Source organism: Numenius arquata, chromosome 6 (assembly GCF_964106895.1).
Source record: "Numenius arquata chromosome 6, bNumArq3.hap1.1, whole genome shotgun sequence".
NCBI lineage: Eukaryota > Metazoa > Chordata > Aves > Charadriiformes > Scolopacidae > Numenius > Numenius arquata.
Window position 1 is genome coordinate 59,631,324 of NC_133581.1, and position 25,508 is coordinate 59,656,831.

General features: G+C 41.4%; 1 protein-coding gene across 25 annotated transcripts in view; it reads left to right on the forward strand.

Moving 5' to 3' along the window:
* The window catches only part of NRXN3 (neurexin 3), a 942,294-nt gene that overhangs the window by 197,959 nt on the left and 718,827 nt on the right, over nt 1-25,508 (forward strand). For 4 of the 25 annotated variants that reach the window (XM_074149392.1, XM_074149393.1, XM_074149394.1 and 1 more), the window contains exons 3-5: nt 12,472-12,767; nt 18,076-18,120; nt 19,888-20,049. In XM_074149392.1, coding sequence (XP_074005493.1) covers nt 12,472-12,767; nt 18,076-18,120; nt 19,888-20,049 — 503 coding nt within the window. Of the gene's footprint in view, nt 1-12,465; nt 12,768-18,075; nt 18,121-19,887; nt 20,050-25,508 lie in introns of those variants that run through there. The other 21 variants (XM_074149397.1, XM_074149398.1, XM_074149405.1 and 18 more) reach the window with 10 other exon arrangements.

The following is a 25,508-nucleotide window of genomic DNA, read 5'->3' on the forward strand; positions in this document are numbered from 1 at the left end:
TTCTCCCACATTTTATGTGTTTGCATGCACAGCCCCTCCAAGCTGGTTTTGTGTGTTTCTCATTCGCTTGTGAATCTCTTCACACTAATGCCTGCTTCCTTTTGTGCTGTAACAAAGGGCACGTCTCCTCTTTATATGTATGTATCGTGTTTGTTCAGATGCACTTTATCTGCCTTTCCACAGAAATATGCTATGCAACTGTACTGCCTATACCTGCAAATACATGTCCACTGCCCTGGTAAACACACATGAACTTGCTGCTATATAGACATAGCAGAAGCCTAGCTTGTAGCATACAAATGCACACATTTTTGCCCCTAAATAATTACTGGCCAAAACCGCTCTGCCAGCTTCTAACAGTCCCTTGCCTGTGGCTTTGTTTTGAGAAGAATCATTGTGCCTCAAATTGGGTTTGGATACTGCTACTTGCATAAATGCTCTTAATGATGTCTTACAACGAGCATAAATGAAGGGCAGCGGTAATGTTTGGCAGTGTATTTTGATACCGTGGCAGTGCTGGGGTTCCACACATATGCACCCTCCAATAGTACCGAAGCTGTGAGGAGCTGAGGTTACCGCAGTCTCACGCGCTGCTCTGCCCCGCTCGGCATCTCTCTGCCTCCTCACTATTGCTTTTCACCTTCCTTCGTGTCTCCCTTTTCCCGTGGGCATGGCTTTCGATACCGCTCGCTGGTATCGAAAAGGACAATTTTGTGGATCATTATTGTGTTATTGCAGTGATTAGCATTAACTATTTTTCTGCTCGCACTTCACGCTGGAAGGATGCCCAAAGGGCTCCGTGCTCAACAGCAAGCGGGACGCCTGCTGGAAGGCTGCTGCTAACGCAAGTGCCTGTGCCTGCACAAACGCACTCGCATGCCTCTTACAGTGTTACCTCTGTGCTCCTGCCCTTCTAGCCCCTTTCTTTGAGAGCTTCCAGCGGTTTTCTTAAAATAGTGCCCTTCAATGGAAGCAGGAATTTCTCCTCTGGCTGGGCTCCTTAGGTGTGCTTTTGTTCCGAATGCGCTTTTCAACTTTCTTTCTCTCAGTGTTGGTGTAAATCTCTTTTGTTCACTCCTGCAGTCAGTCTTGGAAGACTCCCACCAACAGTCCCCATGGTTTTTCCCAAGCATGACCAATCATATCGCACATGTAAGGAAGACTGTGATAGCTACCTAACGTTCTTCTCCCTAATGCTGTGGCTTTTTACTAAGGTCAGAAAGCCTGGGCAAGACCTTGTCCTCAGTATGCTAAGGAACAAAAATGCCACAAGTGCATCCTATTTGATGAGCTGAATGTTAGTGCTCTTGAATCGACACCCAGTAATAAACAGGTCTAAATAGGATTAGGGTTAGTATTTGGTGTTTGACTTCTGTTTTTTAATAGGCTAGAAGAGTAAGGGTAGAATGAAACTGGGGATTGCAACTGGGATACAGATTGCTGCTGAAGAATAGTAAATCTGTTTTAGGTGGCGAATATAATGTTGCTTGTTGGCATGCAAGTTCGTTCATTTTTTTTAAAAAGCATGCTCTGTATGAAACAGCAGCACTTTTGTTCAACAGACTACGTATGATCAAAAGCTGGTGAACTAAGAGCTTTGCTATACATTTGTATGCTCCTACCCTGCTGTACTGCCATGTTCTACACAGAAGGGCAGAGTAGCCAGGTAACAAGCCAGCAGTAGAGATACCTCTGTGAGAGCAGGGCTGGTAAATATATTCAATCTTGAGTTTTATGTTCATGGTGCTGCAGTGTTCTCTCTCTGGCCAGTTTGCACTTTGCTGAATGTTCAGTCTGTAAGGAAACATTTCTGCTGGGTGGTGTGTTCAGACTGGCATCCTTATGTTTTAGAATGATGCACCAGGAAAACAAGTAAACTAGAAGAAATGCAGAGCAAAATAAAAACATAAGAAAGAGTAAATACAGCAGCAATGGGAATTGTCCTCGCTCATGCTCAGCAGTGAGGAATCTAGAGGAGTTCTTACCATGGTATCAGCACATCATCATGGTATCTGAGCTCTTGACAAAATTAGTAGAAACACCTGGCTTTTCCTGCACCTTCTGGAGCTGGGAGTGTGAGTAACAAAATCGTTCAGAGAAATGAAAATAAAAAAATATACTTTATTCATCCAAAACAAATCGAGAATTTATATGAATATATCAAATTGTTTCAGTCAAATTGTTTTTTAAAATTGATTTATTCAGCATCATTCATTTCAAAATAAACATGTTTCATGCTTTTAGTTTCAAACGGAGCTCTAGTTTTTTAAGAAATGTATTTTTAAGGAAGTGTAAAACAAAATTGTTAAATTTCATTTTGGGTTAAGAAAGATGTTGTCACAGGATTGGTTTGGTGGTTTTTTTTGTCTCTTTGGCCAGTTTATCAGAACATAAAATAAAAAAGCCCAGCTCTAAGTACATAGTGCCACAGTCAGACTGATGCTTGGAATTTATTGTGTCTTCGCCAATGTCAGAGAATGCAACATCACACACTGATGCTGGGACAGTTGTTTGTACTTAGCAACCAATGAAAATGGGTGGAGAGAAGGATGCTCAGGTCACTGTACGCTGCATATACAGGGGATTGGCTTGTGGCTTCTCCTCACAGACGTGGAATGTTTCTTGTTTTGCAGAAAAGCTTTATTAAACTCAGAGTTCTTTTCCCATAGGTCTCAAGGACTTAACCTATATTTTTGTTATCTTTGTAGTACAGATGGAGGCAGCTGAGGTTAATTAAGTGCCTCAGGTTGCACAGTAAATCAGTGGCAAAGTCGAGGATAAAATGCTCAGTTTCTGACTTGTACACCTGTAGTTTTTCATTTAGATCAATTTTGGTGAGCAATTTAAAAAATGATGTTACCAGCCATATGCTATAATCTTTTGTAGACATATGTCATCTTATTTATTCATTTTCAGTATTGTAGTACTAATACTTTTGTCATCAAAGCATTCTAGCTAAAAGATTTTATGAATGCATTTTTCAGCTATTTTGTGTGGTATTGGAGCAAATGATGCTGGTGGGTGATTTCTGTAGTAAATGGCTCAGATTCTTCTTCAGAGCCTTATGTTTTCTGCTTCCCTTCAGAAGAAGACAGAAAAGGTGGTTTAGAGAGTCCGAGGGAATCTGCGGATCATATTATTGATTAATCTAGGTTTAAATAATCTCTCTCTATGCTGAATATGTGGACTCACTGGGAGATTTTCTGTGATACATCTTATTTTTTTTTTTTTCCCTCTCAGAAGAGATTTTTTGAAAGGATAGTAATATACTGTTGAGTGAAGAAGAGTCTTCCAAGGTTGAGAAGCAAAATAGCTTTTCATTTGTGTGCATTTTAATTTGTTTAGATGGTGTGAACTTCAAGTGTATATTTAATAGGTGCATGCTCCAGAAATTTTATTAAAGCAGTCATGCTTCTAACAGACTGTTAGCTCCGTCACTGATTGTGAAAGTGATACAAGAAAACTGCTTTATACTTTTTCCATTAGATAGTACATGTCAACTCTTTGAGCATCAAGAGCCCATGGGGATATTCCTCCTTGCTTTGGGTTAAAGATTCAGGCACTGTCAAGTCTGTTCCTTCCCCTTGCTCTCAGTCTTTGCTGTGCAGCGGCCCAAATTCATCATGAGAGCTAAGTCATTCTGCAGGGCTGGTTCTGGAACTCTTAGGCATGGTTTGTAGTCCAGGGGCTCAGAGCCTTCTCTGTGTTGGAGCCAGCCCAAAGAGCATCGTCCAAGGACGCAGGCAGCAGCAAGTGGAGGTGGAACCCGTGGCTCTGGAGGTCTCGTGTAGTATCTTTAGAGAAAGCATCTCTTCCTCCTGTTTTCATTAAGTGCTTTGGAGCTCAGGGAAATAATAGATTAGTCAGGTTTGACAAAAAGACAGACATTCATCGTATTGCTGAGTCTCCTTAATCTCTTCTGGGCTTAAATTTGAGGACCTTTTAACAAGCATTTTCATTTAGACTCAAAGGGTAATGTGTAAAGCAGCAGATAACGGAGAAGGCATGATTCATGCTAGGCACTTGGCGGTTCTCTGGTGTAACATCATGCTTCCTTTGCTCTTACTGGTGAGATGAAAGAGCTGTTTGGGTAAGATAGAGCTGCTACGCTATGTACAAGATTTGAGTTCGGCACTGAAGGAGCACTGACCATTGAGTGCATCTCGCCGTTGCTTTGGGCTCCTAAGCTAATGCTGTTCTTTGCATCTCTTAAACATGGTGAGATGTTGTCCTCCATTGAGTCTTACCTACGCAGCTTCTGATGTTGTTATTGTGATTTTTTTTCTCTGCTTCCAAGTTACAAATTTTGTAGATACAATAAGTGAGAATGAGGGGCCTCAGGAAACAATAAATGACACTGTTTCTGGAAAATCTAACATTACCCAGAATGGTTTAAAACTAGTAAGCAATTGCGAAACTACTTTTTTTACTACTAATCTACTCCAGCTCAGCACTTAATCTTCTCCATTATAACCTCTTTCTTTGATTTTTACATTTTTTTTTCTTCTAAAAACTTATTCCCATAATTTCCTTGAAGTTAGAAGTAATATTCTTTTTATAAGGTTTTATCAATGCAATCAGGTCAGTCATCTCATTATGACATTAAGATGACTTAAATGTTCTTTACAGTTGTGGAGTATAAATGCAGTATACGATATGACTGTCAAAGCTTCCACATGTCAGTATCACTGTTGGTGATGCCTAGAAAGATGCTTAATGCATAGAAGAATGTTTTGCATGCTATTTCTTCTGAGCCTAAATGATTACATAAGCTCTGTAAGACTTTTCAAACAAATATTTGGGTGATGATTAGGGGCCTAGAACATCTCTCTTATGAGGGAAGGCTGAGGGACTTGGGTCTTTTTAGTCTGGAGAAGACTGAGGGAGGATCTGATCAATGCCTATAAATACTTAAAGGGTGGATGTCAAGAGGATGGGGCCAGTCTTTTTCCAGTGGTACCCAGTGACAGGACAAGAGGCGATGGGCACAAACTTGAGCATAAGAAGTTCCATCTAAACGTGAAGAGGAACCTCTTTACTTTGAGGGTGGCAGAGCACTAGAACAGGCTGCCCAGAGAGGTGGTGGAGTCTCTGTCTCTGGAGCCATCAAAACCTGCCTGGACATGTTCCTGTGCAACTTGCTCTAGGTGGACCTGCTTTGGCAGGGGGGTTGGACTAGATGATCTCCAGAGGTCCCTTCCAACCCTGTATCATTCTGTGATTCTGTAATATTTGCTTTTGACTACTGAGAGCACGAAAGTGTGTATGTGAGGGAGAGAGCATGGGACCTTATGAGAGGGTTTGATTAGTGGTGTCACTGATTCAATGAGGTGGTGTGAAGAATGATCAGACTAGAAAAAAACATATCTATTTGGATGTAGTATTTTTCCTGCCCAAAGGCTAGAAAGGAGGAATGCAACAAAAGGATTTGGACAACTTAATGGAGGATGCAGTAATCTGCTGTTTAGCTATTACTGGAGTCTGTCACCATCTCTTTAAAATAACAGCCTGATTGTTACAACCATCCAGCTTTGTTTTAATAACATGAATCTGGGTGAGCTGCTCTGACTGCTTCTGAGAGCTTTCATTCGGGTTTCAGCATTCACTCACTGGGCAACTCTTCTGGAAGGTGATGGAGGTAGTTCACCTTTTTTGTCCTTCAGAGGTGTTGGCTGACTTAAATTCTGTGACATTTGATGTATGGTTTCTCCTCCCCTAACCTCTGAGGGAACATCAAAAACACATGGAAGTGACTTGGAACATAAATTGTTCATCATTCTGTAATGTTGTTGAGGATCATAGCTATTATAGGTGACCCCCAGGACAACCTTTCTGCCCAGAACTGAATTACCTCCTGGTAGAGTTCATGGGGGTTGGCCCAGACTGCTTCTGCCCCATCCTTTGGGAGGTGATGCCTTGATCTCTCACAGCTCATCATCCAGAACAGCTTCTAAGTCTATTTTCCCCTTAGTTCATGTGGTTCATACATAAAATTTATTCTTTCCAGACTTCATTATGAGTTGCATCAAAAGATTTCCTATAGCTCAGTTAGAATTTTAAAACTTTAGATCTATTGTTTATGGTGTAAGACTTAGTATAGAAAGGAGGCAAAGATATACACACACTGGCATGAAGGCATTTAGTCATGTCCATACCTAGCTGTACGGTAACAAAGTAGGAATACCTGTTAATTTCAGCAGTACAGGAAGACTGCCGCAAAATTTCTTCCCAGAAACACCGAGTTCAGTTGTGCTTGCTAGGATCATGATGTTAGCCAGTCATCCCATCAGAAATAAATTTGATTGTTTCCTTGTCATGCTGCTGAAAGCATGGCTGATGCCCAGGTGCAGTAAGCTCATGGCCACTGAGTACCACGGCTTTACTGTAATTCTCTACTGATGCCACTAGCATGTCCTCAGGTGAGGAGGGCCCATCATTCAAGCAGCAGGACTAATGCCAACAGTGGGAGCTTCTGGCTTTTTTTACCTCCTTGCACTTAGGCCTTCTGCATTAGCTATGTTATAACACTGTGTTATATCCTTATTGTACTAACTTAATTATCTATCCACAATACCTTTTGAGCACATTGACAGTTTTCCTTCTGTGTTCTGGATTCATGGTGTGAGGTTGGGGTTTTTTGTTTGTTTTTGGTGTTTTTTTCCTCCTGCCATGGAGGATGATAGTCCTTTAATTTAATAGCAATTCTGAGGTCGGTGGCCAGCTTTGGAAGCAGTTTTTTCCTTAAGACAAGTTCTATACCTGTAGGATTTTCCGAAGTTATAGAGAACTGTTAAATGGTAGGGAGAAAAGATTCCTGTACATACTATTTTCCTTGTTGATCTCTTTGACAAAAGGTCAAGGGAGTACCTGGCTGTTCTACTGCCTCCATCATTAATGCACACGGCTTTGGCAGAGAAGCCTGACGCTTGACAGTGTTAGACCATTCCTAGATTATCAGACAGCACCGGCTCTTCTGTGCAAAGCACAGCAAACCACTCAGATAAGGTAAATCCCACAAAACACTGGAGTGGCTATTAATTCTGAAGCAGTGCAGAGAGTTTGCTTTTCTCGCTGACAGAAGACATGCTCCAATGTTGGCTGTAAACCAAACCCCAGTGAGATAGGGATTGCCTCAGGGTACTTGTGTAATGCAGTGGATTTTGACAGAAGGTGAGAGGGTGAGCAGCTGGTTTTTGTTTTGAAGAGAGCTACTTGAAGTTTTCTTCAGTAGACTTCAGAAAAGTCACTGTCCATTTCGCATTTTTCTAAATATTTCCTAGTTGTGTCTGAGGCCAGAAATCCTGTTATGTGAGACACTGCTTTTGTTGAGTATTAAATTTCATGCCCTTGAGCAGAATCAGTGCTTCTAGGATTTGCTGGTTTTAGCTTCACAGTCATGAAGTATTTATTTTCAGGCATCATCCAAAAATTTGGAGGCTCTTCTGCTCTCCACTCTTTGCTGGGGTGACTTCTTGGAGATTGGAGAAAAATAGGAGGTTGGTTTCCCTCCACAAATGTATGAGAATCTGTGGAATGAACCCAGGATGGGGAGCTCGGAGCTTGTGAACTTAAATGCTTCCTCTACTATTGATTTTCTTGGTGGCCATGAGTATATCCATTAAAATCTCTGCACATTGGTCTCATACATAAATCAAAATGCCAAGGTTTCTCTACCACCTAGTGATGCTGTGAATTCTGAATATTTGAGTCCTCCTTTGTAGAAAGAGTTTTGACAGGAACACATAGCAACAGCTTTGCACATAAAAACTGAAGTTAAAATTACCATCTGGCTCTCCTGAAAAAGCAGTATAGCCATACACAGTATGGAAAGATCCCCAGTCTTTACCTCTCCTGGGAAACTGAGACTCAGCAAGCTCTGGGGTTTCTGCAGGGGACGAGAAGATCCAGGAGCTTGGCCTAGGTAGTTGTTGGCCGTGCTTTTTGTTTCTGTTTTTGGTGTCAGCGTGCAGTATGTACTGACAGCTGATTTGGGGATTTGAACATGTATAGATCGGAGACTTGCAAAATTTGCTTTGCAGGGGGGTGGCGATGGTAACTGCTTAATGTGCTAGCTGTGCCTGTTAGTGATTAGTCGGAAAAGGATAATCTTTTCCCACTTCTTAAAGTGCTGGGTGACTCCATTCATTCCAGGAAAAGGCCTGTGATGGTCAGTTTGAGGATCCTGGGTTTTGCTTCTACTCATTATTTCTGTGAGGCTTTGAATATGTCTAGAGTTTAAGTCTGAATGTGGAGTTTTGTACAGGTCTTGGATCTCTGTAAATCACAGCTGTTGCAGAGAATTTAGTTATGTGAATGTGTTAGAAAATAAATAATGGGTTTAGATTAATATTAATGGGTGAAATAGAAGATTTAATTGCTTACATGTGCTAACCTTCTTTCACATTCTGATTTTTGTAAATCTGTCTAGTATTAAATGAGTTAAAAATTAAATCTTGCAAATCATGTATAAATCAAGCGTTTGCAAACATCTTCTAAATGCTGTTTTAAGTAAATGTTATTTTATGCAGTTGCATTTTCACACTTGAACAGCTAGATCATAAATTCAAGTTAATATCACTATATACAGGGTTTCACATCCCCCTAAAACCAGGGTTTGATCTATTCCTCCATGTAACATAAACGAAGGATTCCTGTTGACTTTGAGCTGGGCCTTAAGTTTAGCTGTTCTAGGTTAGCTGTGTTGTGACGCAGAGGCTCCTTGGTACACTACCACTGTTTAAAGAATGTATTAAAAAATATCACAGTGCAATTTGTGAAGCCTTCAGAAATGTACAGCACGAGGGTCATGAGCTAAGAAATAACAAGCGCTTCACCACTATCTGGTCTTCCAGATGTCACCAGACTGTGCCTGAAAGCATATAGGAATATGGTGAGACCTGCGGCCTACTTGGGTTTTTTCTTTTCACACATTGTGGAAAGAACCTGTATCCCTTTTCCCTCTCCATGCTTTTTAGTAATTCTCATGAGTTTTGTGGTCATATCCATCAATTATGTCAGAATGTCCTAGCAGGCAGAACAGCATGGAAAGGCTGTGCTTCGTAAAAAGCCTTTCATGTGTCCTGACACAGGCGACTGTGTTGTAGCTCGGATGAATACACAGTCAAGCTTTTCGGTGATTGGAACCTAATCTGTGCACTAAAGCCTTTGATGAGACTGGTGAACCAGTCACCCACATGGCCACTGGTAAACTGGTTAGGAATTAGTGGTTTGGAGACAACAGTTCTAGAGAGTGTGTTGACCTTGGGAGTTGTGCTTATCACATATGGGGTGGACAGGCATGAACTTGGATTGGCCAGTGAACCCCAGAGAGATTTTAGTGTGTGGTGATATGCAAGTTTAAATGTCTATCCAGAGCAGCCACAGCAGGAAGAAAAAAATTAAATCACCCTAACAACACATGAAACAGAGATAGGTAGCAGTCTCCCAAGAGCAGGAAGGATACAAAGATGGATCAGAATCCCATCTGTGACAAGGGTCAGCAGCAGATGACCGGAAGAAACAGGCAGATGACGTAGTTACGTGTGGGGGTGGGTTGATAGCACCTTATATTACAACCAGTGGTACAAGTAAGAGTAATATCTCTCTGAATTTTCTCTGCTCCATTTTGATGAGTCTGCAGTGGTTGCCTTAAATTACCATTTGGATTTCTAATCTACTCTTTGCCTTCTCCTTGGTACTGAGTAGACCAGTGAGATTTCATCTAAGTGGCTGAGAAAGTGTAAATGAGCCCTATTAATATGTCTTGGACTGAGTGAAAAATCAACCCCCCCGTGCCCCCCTTCCCAAAGACGTCAAATGTGTATTCAGTGCTTCGCACATCTACGGCTGTGGGAAAAAGGCTCAGTCATAATGATAGTGTTTGACTCCTGCCCTCAGACGCCTGCTATTTGATGGGAATTACCTGCAGGTACATAAAGCATGTGTCCGACTTGATTGTAACATGTTGCCTTCCGATGGATCAGGAGTGACTAGGCAGGGGAATTATCATCGTGGAGAGGGTTGTTAAGCGCTCAGCTCTGACTTCCTGAACTGCAATCAATATCAGCTCTCTGTGCTTAGGCTGGTTGAACACTGACACAAGCATGTGCACTCCTTGGTGGTAGTTAAATGTATTCAGAAGAGAATCACAGAACCAAGTAATTTGGAAGGGACCTCCAGAGGCTGTGTAGTCCAACCACTAGCTCAGAACAGGTCCAGTTAGAGCAGGCAGCTCAGGACTGTGCATAATAAAGTTTTTAGTATTTCAAAGGATGGAGATTTCACAGTCTTTCTAGGCCCTTCCTAGTGTTTGATCATCCTCAAGATGAAACATTTATTTTATTTTTTTTTTATAGAATGAGAATTTCTTGTATTCCAGCTGTCTGTTGCCTATCATCCTTCTTCTGCAGACCTCTGAGAAGAATTTTGCCCCCTATTCTCTGTGCTCTCCCATTAAGTCATTGTACAGAGCAGCAAGATTTCCCTTGAGGAAGAACAAACCCAGCTCTCTCAGCCTCTCCATACACATCACCTACTCCAGCACCTTGAGTGTTGTGGTAGCTCTCTGATGGACTCACCTCAGTAAGTTGAAGCCATTATTATAGAGGGGAGCTCAATACTGGACAGAGCGCTCCTGATGTGATCTCACCAAGTGTCCATCAGGTGAAGAATTGCTTTCCTCAGCCTGCTGGCTGCATTCTTGCTAATACAGCCCAGGATGCAGCTGGCGTTTGCTGAAAGGGCAGGCACGGCTGACTTGTGCTCAGCTTGTCTGCCAGGACCCTCAGATCTTCTTCTGTAAAGCTGCTTTTGAGCCAGTTGGCTCCCAACTTGTACTTTCGCATGGAGTAATTTGTCTTACTGTTTGCTCGCAGGGGTTTATATGGTTCACATACGTAAGTACAAACGTACATTACTGCTGCCTTCAAAGCCCCCAGATTTTTTAATGAGTTCATTCTGTGATGCCTTCAATGAAGACTGCAAAATTCTGTGCTTAAAGTGGAGCTATCACTTGAGGATGATATATGTTCTTGTTGCAACACTGTCCTGTTTTGTCACCACTATTTCATGCTGTGAGGGCATAGATTTTACCACGTAGTTATTTTTCAAGAACGGTTATGACAAAAAGTATTTTCCTCTCAGTTTTATACTAATAAATTCTGGCTAATCTGTATTAGGTTTACTAAATGAGACAAAATGAGGAAGAAAAATGACATTAACGTCAATGGCAATAGCACCAGCTCTCGTCTTATGCAGCAGATTGTAAGCAGTGATAGCTTGGCTGCTTGTACCATCTAGTTATTCATGCTCAGACTTGCTTTCACAGCTGGGATTCAGAAAGGTGCTGCAATACGGAGTGGGGGGATCTGTATAGACTCCATAGTACCTACCATTTTCCCCTAGATGGCACTGGTAGGAACAGGCTACAGAGAGCCCTCCTGCAAGCTTTACCATTGCTGTCTTGTATTTCGTCTACTGGGCAAAACAGGGGTACCCAGGGGCTCGAGTCACATGAGAGCAATTGGGCAGCAGAGCTGGCTCTGCGTGACTGTTCCAGCCCAGGTACTGGGAAGCAGACTTCCAGCTCACAGAAAAGATTTTTATGGTATTCAAATGCTGCCTCCAGGTGCTGTGGAATTAGTTCAGTGGTTTTTCTTACTGTACCTAAGAGATTTTTTTTTTTTCTTAATGAGGAAATACTTCATATCATGTGCTGTGAATAATTGCCCCCATGCTATTTTTTTTGCTGTATGTAAAAGATGCTTATCTAGTACAGGTTTTCTGGATAAATTGATCAAACAGGTAAAGTTCTGAGACATGTTTACCAGCAACATCATTACTTATGGCTGTGGACAAAATGTTTTATGTGGACTTCCCTCATGCTCTCAGAGAAGAAAACCCTAGGATACTTCATGTGGCTCTCTTGTCTGCTTGGTCTCTCATTCAGTTGAAAGAAAGAGGCAGCTCTGTCAGGATTATATTCTGATGCCTGCCTTAGATTGCCTGGCAGATGGGTTGAGATAAATTCAGATGACGTTAGCAATGAATTGAAATACTAATCTTTGGGAAACGTTGGTTTCTTTTGGAACAATGCATACGTGATGGTCACATTGTGAACAGTAGCGTTTTCTAACATTCTCTAAAAAGTATGTGAAGTGTCTTATAGCAGTGTCTTTAAATGTACCTTTTCTAGACTCCACTGCATACTTTTGAACGGTCCCTATGGTGACAGTGCTGCAGTGAAACTGAAAACACAGCGCTGAAATTCTTCGGTACTGAGGACCCTGTCGTTAATTCTCTTGATAGCCATATCACAAGAGGAGCTGTACAGTCATTAGCATGCCATGATATAGAGTTGTACAGGGCATTAACAGTGCTGTGGGATTGCTTAGAAATTTCATGACAACTGTAAATCTCTTCTTGGCTGACTGCTGAATAGTTCTTTTGTTTCCCTTTTTTTTCCAGCACGAGATGAGAACATGGCCACTTTCCGTGGTTCCGAATACCTTTGCTATGACCTGTCGCAAAACCCCATCCAAAGCAGCAGTGATGAGATCACTCTCTCCTTCAAGACATGGCAACGCAACGGGCTCATTCTGCACACCGGCAAGTCAGCTGATTACGTCAACCTGGCCCTGAAAGACGGTGCAGTCTCACTGGTCATTAACCTGGGGTCTGGGGCCTTCGAGGCCATTGTGGAGCCGGTCAATGGCAAGTTCAATGACAACGCGTGGCACGACGTTAAGGTGACACGCAACCTGCGGCAGGTAATGGTGAAGGGGAGAAAATGCCGGGGAAAATTTTGTCTGTTTTATTGGGACCAGCAGATGGGAGAAAGTAACGGACAAATGGGGATGCTCAGTGGAATTGCTAGAGTTTCTCCGCCTTTTCTGGATCTTGGTATCTAAAGGACAGTGAAAAAACATGAGTTGATGGGAGTTTATCCCTGTTGCGATATCTTCATTTCCACTTTATTAATTTTCTGTTTTTTCTAGTTTGATTTAATAATAAAAACTTGTGGCATAGCTTTACTTTCATCTCCCTCTTCCTTTTCTCTTTTTCTGTTCTCCCGTTTTTATTTTATTATTTCCTTAATTATGATTCAATCTTATCAGTAATATTCTTGTTGCATTTAATTACTGTGGGAACAGAGCCTTTTTCCAACAGCCAATGCTCTACACCTCTCTCCTTTTTCTTTCAGTTTTGTTAATTGGTTTAACCATTGCCATGATGTCGTAATTCTAATTCTAAAAGTCTTTTGTTTTTCCTTTCCTTTTTCTTTTCTTTTGTGCGTGCATGTGAGTGTGCAGGTGTGCAGGCTGGTGGGTATGTGTGTAATTATTTTAACTTTATAGCTTGGGAATTAATTGGCTGGAATCTTTGAGTCTTCTTGAATCTCTGTTCTTCTTTTCTTCTTTTTGATTTTTTTTTCCGTTTCTTTCTATAATGAGATTCCACTTTATTTCTTGTGTCTCTGCCTATGAGACTCTTCTGTTGGCTGTGAGGACTGGAAAAGTGGAAGGATCAAAAAAGACAAGCAAACCCAGATCAATCCAGCACCCCACAATTGCACTTTGGAAAAGTTTTTCTGTTTTTACCACTGTAACTTTGCACATCTGCATGCTGCTTTTCTAAGCAGACAACTCTATCAGGTGACGTATTTGGTAGCAGCTAGTCTTAAAATCCTGAAGTCTTCCTTGTGAAGCATAATTTCAGACATAAATAGATAAGATAAAATTAAATAGCCTTGCTCTGAAAGCTGGTGAATATATCGAGTCACTAAGGCCCATCCACTGCATAGTAAATGAGGTTTACACTGTGAATAGGAGCTATTTTGTGTCTTGCTGATTGGTAGAGGCAGCAGAAATACATTCTAAATGAAGGTTTTAAAATCAGTTTGTGAAAACAATATGATTTGTTTATTTGCTCATTAATGTGAATATTAATACAGCTCTTAGTAGTTTTATTTAGGTTTTGCTGAGAAAACACCTTTTGTGGTAGCATTTTACAATAGCTAAGATTAAATGTGTCTGTGATTATAGAACAATCAGTGCCAGCAATCAGAAACAGTCTCTGCTAGTAGATGTCAGTAGATAATGTAGCTATTATGGGGATTTCACATCTTTCTTTTAAACATTTGGGTTTGGAGCTGAAGATTATTTCTTTCCCATATGAATTCCCGTATTTCTATGTACTCGGAGTGTCTGGGTCTTTGATGATGCAGATGACAAATCTGTCATCAAACTTCCGTGAGACTACAGGGTTCTTACTTATGGCAACATGAGTCCATTTCCAAGAGTTTATATGCAGATGCAAATTTCATTTCTTATGCAGTGGATGAGTCTTAATGATCCTATTTTGTTCAAACATTCCCATCAGTCCAGTAGAGGGAGATGCACCAACTGGTTGAGGTTTCTCATTCTGAAAGGTTCAGAATATATGGCTTTATTTGATGTAGTTTTTTGTTTTTAGATGGTCTCCGAATGGTTGGTCTCTGAATACCTCAGTATAGCCTGCTGCTCAGTTTAGTTAATCATACTTTTTATTTTTGTTGGAAATAGGTTTTCAATGAGAAAATGTGCCTGAAGCAAAATGCATCTTTGCTTCATGCTGGGATTGGTTTGGATCTTGAAGAAGCAGAAAGTGAGGAAGGGTCACTGGCAAAACTGTGGATGGGAAGCTCTCACTTTCTTTTCCTAATCTTTCAGCTAGCGATTTTTTAATTTATTTTCTGGGTCCACGGTTAAATGGAAGAGGTCTATGCCTCTTTGTCCTTGATTAGACAAGGACATCACTTTGGTGATTTTTAGAATGCAGGTGAGTCCCTGGCCAGTTAAGCAGCACCACAAATTTTTAATCCTCCTGCTCCATTTACTATGGATGTTTTCATGTGATCCTGAATTCATAAAGGGTGCAACCTGACTGGGCAAGAGAGAGAATGTTTTGATAAGGTGGCTGTGCTCTTTCCAAAGAAAAGCCAGTCTTAAAAGAAGTAGCAGAGGTCATTTGGGGTCCAATTCTATAGATAGGCTTGACAGAATACAGTTCAACCAATAAATATCAATAAGGCTGGAATTTTTTTGAGTTGTCTTTTCCCTGGATACTTCCATTTTAATGTCTGATCAAGTTCCATCTCAAAATTAGGACATTGACCCAGAACCTAAAAGTGCCCAGAAACTGGAATTGATGAGGCCTTGAGGAGCAGCAATACTGCTAGTCCTGAAAGTTGTCATCCAAAAATTACTGGCAAGTTTAACCACGGTTTTCAATAAAGAGAAACTTTGCTGCAGCCTTCCTGTCAGGTCTTGAGCATTCTTACTTTTAATTGATATTACTAGAGATGAAGAAGTAGATGAAGAAGTCTTAAAACTCTTCAATCTTCAGGATAAGTAGCTTGGAAAAGATTCAAAACTTGAATGACTTAACTAATTAATACCTGTTATGGATGTTTTTCAGGATACAACTAAGAATGGTCACTATATACCTTGACCTTATAAATGCTTCATTTAACAACAACAACAACTAAATACAAAATATAGACACCATTCTAAATAGAGCACAGGATGAAGTAATTTTGGTTTTCTCCATTCTGACAGCAGCTTCCAGCACCTTATGTGTCCTGGTTTTGTCTGTGTGTACATGAGAGAGAGTTCTGCTATCTGTAAAATACCCATTTTTCAGACAGGCTATGAACCTGAGAAGTCCTTTGATATCTTCATATGGAAGATGTAATAAAGGACGAAGATTATTTATTATTTATAAAATTATACATTTTTTCCTTTGTTGCATCAAAATAATTTTGTATATTCTAAATAATTTTGTATTGGATCTTTCCTGACATAAATTCACCTGTAAAGTTGCAGCATAATATTGGTCACTTGGAAGCCTTGTTTCCAGCTCTGTTCATGTTTCCTCAAAAAAACCCACCCCCAAACCTAACAAAAAAACCCTCCAAGACCCCATTGCCCCTGAATATTGAAGCTTAATAAGGAAATCAGTAGCCTCCTTGTAACTGGTTGAAGACATTTCACTGAAGATAAATACATTTCTCTTTAAAATTAACTTAAAAAAAAAAATTTAGAAATTCCAAGAATATGATCCAAAGCTTTAACAATTCCAGGTAAATTGGCTACCAGCAGCTTCAGGATGCCATCTAGTCTTTTCCTCTGCTCTTATTGGGGTTGGGAGAAGGGGGGGAGGATTTGCATAATTTTGTGGTTGTTCCTAGAATTAGAGCAGAACTTTAAATAGCTGGACTTTTGCCCAGTGCTTTTTGGAATTGTTAAATGTTTTATAGCTAAGCTAGAAAAGTACTAAGTGCTGCTTTTCTTTTTTTTTTTTGATCAAATGACTATCACAGCAGTTAATCTCCTTAGAGACAAACCAAGTGAACCCACAGATTCCCTTGAGTAGTGATTGTTAATGTCAAAGCAAATCTCCTTGTTTGTTTATCTTATTATTTCAGTTAAAACTAAGCCCTCTTTCTGCCTTGTGAGAAACCTTTACTAGAAATAGGATCATGGCTGTATTTTACCAGGGCTTTCAGAGCATGTTTGGGGCAGTGTGGTATGGTGGGAGGAGGAGCAGAGGAGACCGAAGGTCAGACTTCCTGTGTCTGTCTTCAGGTCTGCTGCTGACACTCTGTCTCATTTTTAGCTCTTCCCCCCGTCCTATGCTCCAACTCCCTTGTTTGTAAAAATGGATTTACTAACAGAACATATCACTGAGACTGAAACTTCCTTGATGGAGAATTCAGGACGTTGCGCTCGTTATACCCAAGTACAGAATATTATTATTTCATTCCCATAGACAAATAAAATGTACTTGGGACATTATGTTGAAGGCCATGAAGTTTTTACAAATGTATTTCCTTAGCCCAAGTCTGAAATTTGCAAGCAGATAGTTTTCACACGAGGCAGCATAGATCTTGCCTTTGTAATTTAGGATAGTTCTTGCCAACTTCAGTCATGCTGGAACAAGGACTTGGAGTCTCCACGGGCTGCACTTCCCTATTAACACTGAAGCTAGTCACCATGCAAAAGCTGGTATAAAGATCTTGAGTTCCCCAGCTGCTAAAAATCAAACAAGAAACAATGCGTAGGTTTGAACAGTTGGCATCTGTGTGGCTTGGCAGGGATTAACATCTGCAAAGTTCTGCTAAACCCAACTGCATGAACTGACTGATGAATTCTCCTAGATCTTCCATAATGCAGATGCAGTATAACAGGAGAAACACTAAATCTTGTCAGTCTTATGTCTTCAACCTTGACGCAAGCAACACAATTCTTCCTACACAATTCCTTGACGCATTTCTTCCCACAGTAGTAGAGGTTCTGCTCCTGTACTCTCAGATGACAGAAGTGAGCTACAGGCAAACAGCCAAGCACAGGCATTTTTGTGTGCTTCTCCTGAAAGTCACAAACTCACCTGCTGTAAAGAAACCTGCAGATTGGGAAACTTGGAAGGAAGACTCAGAGTCTCGGCCTCATCTTCATCTGTATCCTCCAGCCAAAGGAAATATTGGCCTGCTTGTGATACTCTTCAACACTTGAGGGTAGTGAGGCTTGGAAGAGGAGCAGGAATGTAGGTGGGTGGTGGTGGGTAGAAGGAGGGAGTCGTGGCTGGGTTTGTGCTGAAGGGGCAAACTGTGTGCTGTGCGTGTACATCTCTGAGGGTAAGGTTCTTGGTTGAGGGAAGCACCTTGATGGGCATTTGAAGAGTAAGTATTGCACTGTTTTAACTTTGCTTCAGTCCTGGATAATATATATGAGGGTTGAAGTTAATGACTAATACCAGGGTGGGAAGACTAGGCAGCACCCTTCTTCTTTACAGTCTAGATGGCATGGTTCCCCATAGAGTCCTGGTCATATTGTCCTCTTTCTCACTTTGTGTGTCTCAGGTGCCCCACGCCTTTTTTTGAAAGACTAACACTAGACCATTCATGCAATGTGTCATTTTTACTAACCAACTAATGTACTAACACCCTAACGACTCATCTTTGCTTTTAGTTATTTTAATTAACAATCGTTCTGTTCACGATTTTTTAATTTCCTTTCTTCCCCCTTTTCCGCAAAGCACTCAGGCATTGGACACGCTATGGTAAACAAACTACATTGTCTGGTAGATATCATTCTTATTGTCTCTTTTTTTGGGTTTGCCGTGTGTTACCTGCCTTTTCCTCCCCCTACCCCCTCTTTTTCCCCCCTCCTTTATACTTCTTCCTTTAATTTTATTTTCATTTCATTGAAAACACTTTTTTTCTCCTTTTTTTTTCATTCTTTTCTTTTTTAATGGAAAAATGAGCAACAAAAGCAACTAACACAACTCTTCTGGAAATGGGGTTTGGACGTTTCTTTCATTGGTTTCTTCACCTCCCTTTTTTAGTTCTTTTTCATTCCAGTGATAAATTGTTGGGTTTTTTGTCCCTTGCTTTTGAGTTTAGCTTTCTCTCTTTTTTTAGTTTTCATTTTTTTTTTTCCCCTTTTGGTTTTTATTTTTTTTTTTTTTTTCACTCTGAAGGTTTCTAGATCAGAACCATTGCAGGGCCTCTAGTCCGTGGTGGTGAAGGCTCTCTTTTTCTCTCATCCTTTTGTTGTGGCAACGGCTATTTCAGGCAAACTGGCCGGAGTTGTCTTCTTTCTCCTGTTTTTCCCCTACTTCCCTCCCTCCTCTTTCTCTCTTCCTCCTCCTCCCTTTTGCTCTCTCTCTCACTTTCTCTCTCTGACCTCTACCTGCCGTGGCCGACAGGAGCTCAGCCGGTTGTTTGTTTCAGTACACACTCTGCATGGCATGTCCACGTCTGGTGACTCACCCGTCTCCTCCTGGCCTCGATCTATTCTCCTCCATCTCCCCTTTAAGCCACTAACAACATCTAAGCAAAACACATCAAATTCACTTGCTCTTCTCCCTCCCTCTCCTTCTGTCCCCCTTCACCCTCCATGTGTTTGGGGTTAGAGGTTTTGGGGACATTTCCATTTGGTTTTCAGTTTTCTGATTATTATGGGGTTTGTTTGGTATTTTTATTTTTGATTGCATGAAAGTGTGAAATAGTTGTGTGTGGTTTTTTTTTTTCTCTCTCCTTCTCCCTTTCCTTTTATATATATATATTTTTTTTTTTCTGTCATCTTTCTGGGCTCCAGATATATTGGCATGACATGTTGAAGTGAAGTGTGTGCATGCTTTGTGTTTTCTTTCTTTCTCATCTCTGCTTCTGTCACACTTGTTGGTGTGTGGTTGATTTATTTTGATTTATTTTATTTTTGATTTATTTCCTATTTATATTTTGGTTATGAGTTAGTTTGTAGCATATAATTTATTTTGTTTACTTTTTTTTTTGTGGTGGGTGGTGGGTGTGTGTCTCTCTAGGTACATGGCATGCACATCCATAACATATTGAAAGTGAGATCCCTCTCCTCCCTCCCCGAATGCATGATCGTCAGTGTGCTGTGAGCAAAAGAAACATAAAAAATAAAAAATACCAACCTCGTCTTCATTAGTGTTTTTTTTTTTTTTACTAACAACCATAACTAACTGTAATCATTAAAATAAATACTAATTAATCATAAAATCAGCTAATATGAGACATATCTTTCAAGGACAGTTCCATTTTCTGGCCTGAATAGATGGAAAGCATCTCGATGGGTAGGCTTGCTGGGTCAGCCTGACAGTGCTGATACACCAGAAAGGGGAGAAAGAGATGCTGGAGCATTTCCATTGTGGGTGAAGCAGACCAGAAAATGGAGCTTGGCTGAACTAAAAAAATACATACCAAATCTCAACAAAATCCTTAATAAAACTGACATAAAAATATAGGGGAGGTAACCTGTTCTGTTCAGGATTGTAAGGTCATTGCTGGGGTTTTCTTTGTCCGTTGTGTCCTTTGAACAGGTGACAATCTCTGTGGATGGCATCCTTACCACCACGGGCTACACACAAGAGGACTACACCATGCTGGGCTCGGATGACTTCTTTTACGTGGGAGGGAGCCCCAGTACCGCTGATTTACCTGGCTCTCCAGTAAGCAACAACTTCATGGGCTGCCTCAAAGAGGTAACTATTTCAAATTAATTCTTGTTTCTGCGCCTTTGGTATCTCGAATTCATTGCTCTTTCCTGCCTTTCATTACACACTCGATGTCTTTCCCTGATGCTGAGTTTTACGCTGATTCTGCAACAGCTGTGTAAGGATAAACTTGTCATTCAGCTGGGCAGAACTCAACCTCAAAACTCATGAGCTTATGGTCAGAATCAGACTTCTAGTGCTTGGATTACAGAAAAAATACCCATTATAGTGGGAGACGTGTCTTCCATAGGCTGTTAACCATTTAGATGGAAGCATTACAATCTTCTAGGCACTGAAGCAATAGGCATTAAAAAAAATATAACTAGCTTTTGATTACTAAACAGCATTTTGGGTGAAAAAATCATAATTGGAAGCATATTTAGGTTTTATTTTTAAGGTCATGGATTCCACCTGGGAATATAGTTAGTTGTCAGTTTTCCAGGAAGATACAGAGGTAGTATAAACCAGAAAAATAAAAGTTGAAAGTAGCGTAAAATATATGTATAAATTAGGTGAAGAGAATGCAGCATGAGGGTGTACTGGAGATGTGGCAGTAATGTGGCCTGCGGACTTGAAGTGTACTGTGTTGGCGAGGTCTTGCAGCAGAGCTGCTGCATTGGTCAGGAATAGCTTAGCTGGCTTCCAAACCCATGTTGTCTCATGCTGGCTGGTTGCCCTTGTCATGTCATTAATCCACAGTTTTGAGAAAATCCACATCACGGGTAGTAGAGATTGGACTGCCTGGCTAACAGCAGGAACCAGATTAGTGTTCCTTGGAACAAAAATAATCATAAAAAAAAGTTGAAGCCTCAGCCCAAATCTGGAGCTTGGTGTATTTGTTGTTAGGGTGTTACGGCCTGCAGCCAGCTCTTGTCTTCTTTCCTGTCTCTTCTAATAGAATTTGTGATGATCACTGTGATTAATGGTGATCTAGATATTGACACCCCCAAAATGTACTATAGAAAGCTTACCCAAAAACAAGCTTAAGTTTTCTGTCAGTCAGCTTTCTAGCTAGCCTGGAATAAGAGTTTCTTGCAAGAGTTTTCTCCCTAATGTTGTGATCCTGTACTAATACTGGTTTTCATAGGGTGTGGCTGGGTGGGTCTAATTTTATTCGCAGCTCGGAGGGTTGTCATAATATCCTCTTTGTGTGAACTTTTAATGTCACAGCTGAATTTTCATACAGGAGTCATGCTGAGCTAGATGTTGTTCTGTGGCTGTGACTGCCTGACAAGGTACTATCCTACTGATGCTCGACTCGTGGTGTCAGGGGTTACATGCTACGTGCCAGTCCTTTGATGTGAGCAATGGCTGTCAGAGTCTGGAGCTGCTCTCCTGCCTGACCTCTGGATTCGTTAAGGGGGCGCACATATGCTTGAAAAGAGCACGTGAGCATCTTACATAGGAAATGAAACTGCCCTGCTGAATACAAACTGTCATACAGAGATCAAATCCTTCTGTTTTCATCTGTAGAGCCTTGGGCCTGATTTTCGTAGGCACTGAGCATCCCAGTTTGATTGAAATCAAGAGGAGATACAGCTTCTTAGTGTCTCTTTAAATCAGGATCTTAATTTTATTTATGGATGCTATGAACATAACACTTAGCAGAGGCCATTTTTATGTGTGCTTTAAGTCAAGCCAATGGAGCAGAGAAAGCAGTGACAAGAAAATCTTCAGCAGCTTTATTATTTATATAATCATTTGTATTCTATTAGCTTGCACAATGTGCTAAGAGCCGCTTACATAGCCGACCCGGGCTCATAATGCTCTGTGAGAAGAAAAACTCAAGCAACCACTTAAGAATGAGAGGAAGAGGAAGAAAACAGATAATCATAATGTGCTTTGTAATCTTCACTCGACTAGGCAGTGACGGGAGATGTGTATGAGCAGCTGTCTCGACTTAAAGACAGGCTGGTGCTGGCTGAGCTTGAGCTCTAGTCTGCTTAATAGCAACCTGCTCTTAGTAGTGGTCCAGTACTGATTTCAGCTGCTGCGAAAATGTGCCCAAAATGTACCTTGCCTGGCATCTGAGGATGAATCCGGTATACATGATTCACTAAACATAAGTCTGGTGCAGGGTTGTCAGGGGAGGCAGCTGGAAAATGGGATGAATGGAGAAATGTAATATTTCAGAAGGAAAGCCATGTTATTAATTAGCACTTTGCCTGTCCATTCTGTCATTCCTCCAGACCCATTAGGACACAGGATGAGTTATGCAGGTATCACTAGGATGTGTAAGGAAGCTGACCATTGTGCTTTTCCTCAGTTCTGTTTTTTGCAAGTGGAGGTGACGGACAACTGCGATTAATGGAGAACGAGCAGCCCTAGACAACTGTCGGAATCCTGACAGAATCCAGAAGTGCTTCTGTAACACCAATACCTACACAGAGCAGGGTCTGAGCAGAACAGATAGCCTGTATAGGCTGAGAAGGGTTCTTATTGCATATGTAGTGAGTTATTCTCAGACATCAAAGCGGGCAGTGCTTTCATTAAGGGCAGCTTCAGATGTCTTGAGCGAAAAATAGTTTTCCTTGTGAAATGCTCCCAGGGTTGGTTTCCTCTTCTTTCTTTTGCTAGGGATGAAAACACTGATGGCAAAGGTAGCAGAATCAACCTGAGATCCACCTGCAATAAGAAGACGGTACTTCTGAGTCTTGTCTTTATGTTTACTTCTGAAATGCCAGGATATATCTGTGCAATGCAATGCAGCATGGTATGGAGCACCTCTGCTATGAATAAAGGCTGAGAGAGGTGGGGTGGTTCAGCCTGGAGAAGAGAAGGCTCGGGGGAAACCCTTTTGTGGCCATTTAGTACTTAAAGGGGGCCTACAGGAAAGATGGCGACAAACTTTTTATCAGGGCCTGCTGCAATAGGACAATGGGTAACTAAATCTTTAAACTAAAAGAGGGCAGGTTTAGACTAGATACAACGAAGGAATTTTTTATAGTGAGGGTGCTGAAACACTGGAACAGGTTGTGCAGAGATGTGTTAGATGTCACATCCCTGGAAACATTCCAGGTCAGGTTGGATGGGGCTCTGAGCAACCTGATCGAGTTGAAGAAGTCCCTGCTCACTGCAGGGGGATTGGATTATGTGACCTTTAAAGGTCCCTTCCAACCCAAACCTTTCTATGAAAGAAACCTGAGCTGGCTGGAGAAAGCTAGAATGCCTGTGGGGATCAGTCTGACCCCCTGGGGCAGCCAGCTTTGATCCTTGAAGAGGCAGAACTGGGTTAGTGTCGCAGTTTTGTGCCTATAATGTTTCTGGTTCCAGAACTGGCTACAGGGAACTTTACTTGGCTCTCTGCGTGGCATGGCAATGTATTTCATAAATCAATCCCTATAGGTTATGTTTTAATTTTTTTTCTCTGTGGCCAAGAAGGATACTTAATCTCTCATCAGCCAGTAGTGGAGATGCTTGAGCTTTTCAGGAAAATATTCTAAGCTAGGAAAGTCAGAAAAAGGGGTAGGATAGACCGTAATAACAAATATCGTTCCTTTCAGTTTATGCTTTCTGGTAGAGCAATGCTTTTTTTTCCTACCAAAGCCCTAGCTATATAATCACCTGTTCCCAGAGACGTAGCACATCCCAAGTGGATTGCACTGCTGTTTGTAATGGTGAAGAACATCCTGCCCAGCCCTGTACTGGTCTCTTGAAGGTGTTAAAGGGTCTATAGAATGCTCTATTTCTACTCCTCTGCATTCATTGAAGACTTCCCTGTAGGGATGTCTCACTTTCCTAGGGAAGGAAAGGGATTGATGCAGGCTTTTGGGTGAAACCTTCAGCCTTTCCCTTGTAATCTCTCTCATTTCATCTGGACTGCATCAGCCTCACAGTACAGCAACCAAACTGCTCACGTGGAGCTAGAGGGCTCCTTGAGTGGAGCATTGCCCTTCCCACTTCCTCTGAGATTACATGCAGGTGCTGAAGTGCAACGAGGCAGGGTGCCTAATGACCCTCTCTGCCCCTTTGCAGCTGGGGAGGTCTCCTCCACTCAGCTGGGGCTGGTGGCAGAAGGAGTGGCAGCTCTGGCAGGGTAGACCTGTCACGTGGTTAGAGTCTAAGCCTTGACTAGAAGGAACCAGAGTGCATAAGAGTGTGTTCCTGGCAAGGAACTAAGGGTCTTAGAGCTCCTCTGCTGCAGTGTCTAAATAAGCTGTGGTGAAGGTAACCATGTTTTCTTTGAATTGTTTGAGTTGATGTTTCCTCCTTTCACCACAGACTAGATCCTCCTGCCTCTTTCTGTTTCTTGTGGCTACATGTTCTCATTGAAGAGATTCCACTGGGTTGCTAGAAGTAATTTACCTAAATCATAAATCCGAGTGCTGAATGCATAGTTCAGGTGGGGTTTTTGACTCTGTTTTCATCAGAACTGTAGACGTCCCAAAGTCTGGTAGCAGTGTTTGTTTTACGTTTCTCCGTAGTCATCCTGGCAGTGTTGCAGTGCACCTGACACTGTGATGAGGGAACAAGACTAGAAAATAGAAATAACTTTTTCCAGGAAAATTTTAAAAGGCAGAATATGCAAATAGGGCAGTGCACAGACATCAGACATGGACATTGTGTTGTATTTGCATAAAATCTAAGGCTTTCTGGACCTTCAGTCTTAAGATAAATTGTTCCAGAGGAAAAATTGGGGGGGGGCTGTATTTTCTGTTGTGGAGGAAACCAGATATAGAGATGGGATGGGAGGAGGTACGGAAGCATATCTGAAGCAAGTGAGCAGAAATGTTTTTTAATAGGTGTCAGGAGAGGAGTGAAAGTACTTTAAATCAGTGAATGGATAAACAGGGAGAAGGACTGCCTGAAGGTGGAAAGGGAAAAGGACATGTTAATAGTTTTTAGAGACACCCATATGGCCAGAAGGTGGTAGGACAAGAAAGGTAATAACAAACAGCTACGTTTTGCATGTAGTGGAGAGACTCAGGGATGAGGTTCCAGTAGTCAGGGATGGACATGGAGAGTGGCTGGGTAGGAAATTTAGCTGTGTAGATGAAGAGGGAGAACTGGATGGCAATCTTCAATTGCTAGGGAAGGGAGAGATGCAGAATGTTTCCTAGGCTTTGTCAGGGAGCTAGCCATTCAGATCAGATTTACTTCGAGCAGTGTTTAGATGGTACAGATGGAGGTGCTTTAGAAGAGCCTAAGGTGGTCCCCAGAGAATTGATGTGCATGAGAGAATGTATGAAATCTTCACATTTTTCTATCAATGCTTTATTAAAATCTCAATTCTGAAAAATGTTGATTGGTACTAACAGCTTGATGGAAGCAGTGAGGTTTGCATATGGGCAGAATATGGCAGAAATTATTTCAGAGGTCAGGCACCATCTGGCCATGATGGGAGAAAGCTGTGAAAGCTTAGATCATTTCTGTCTGCAATTTAACTGCTTGGAGCCAGATTTTCAAATGGTTCATGAATGTGCCCAGTTGCTGTATGTATGTCTCAG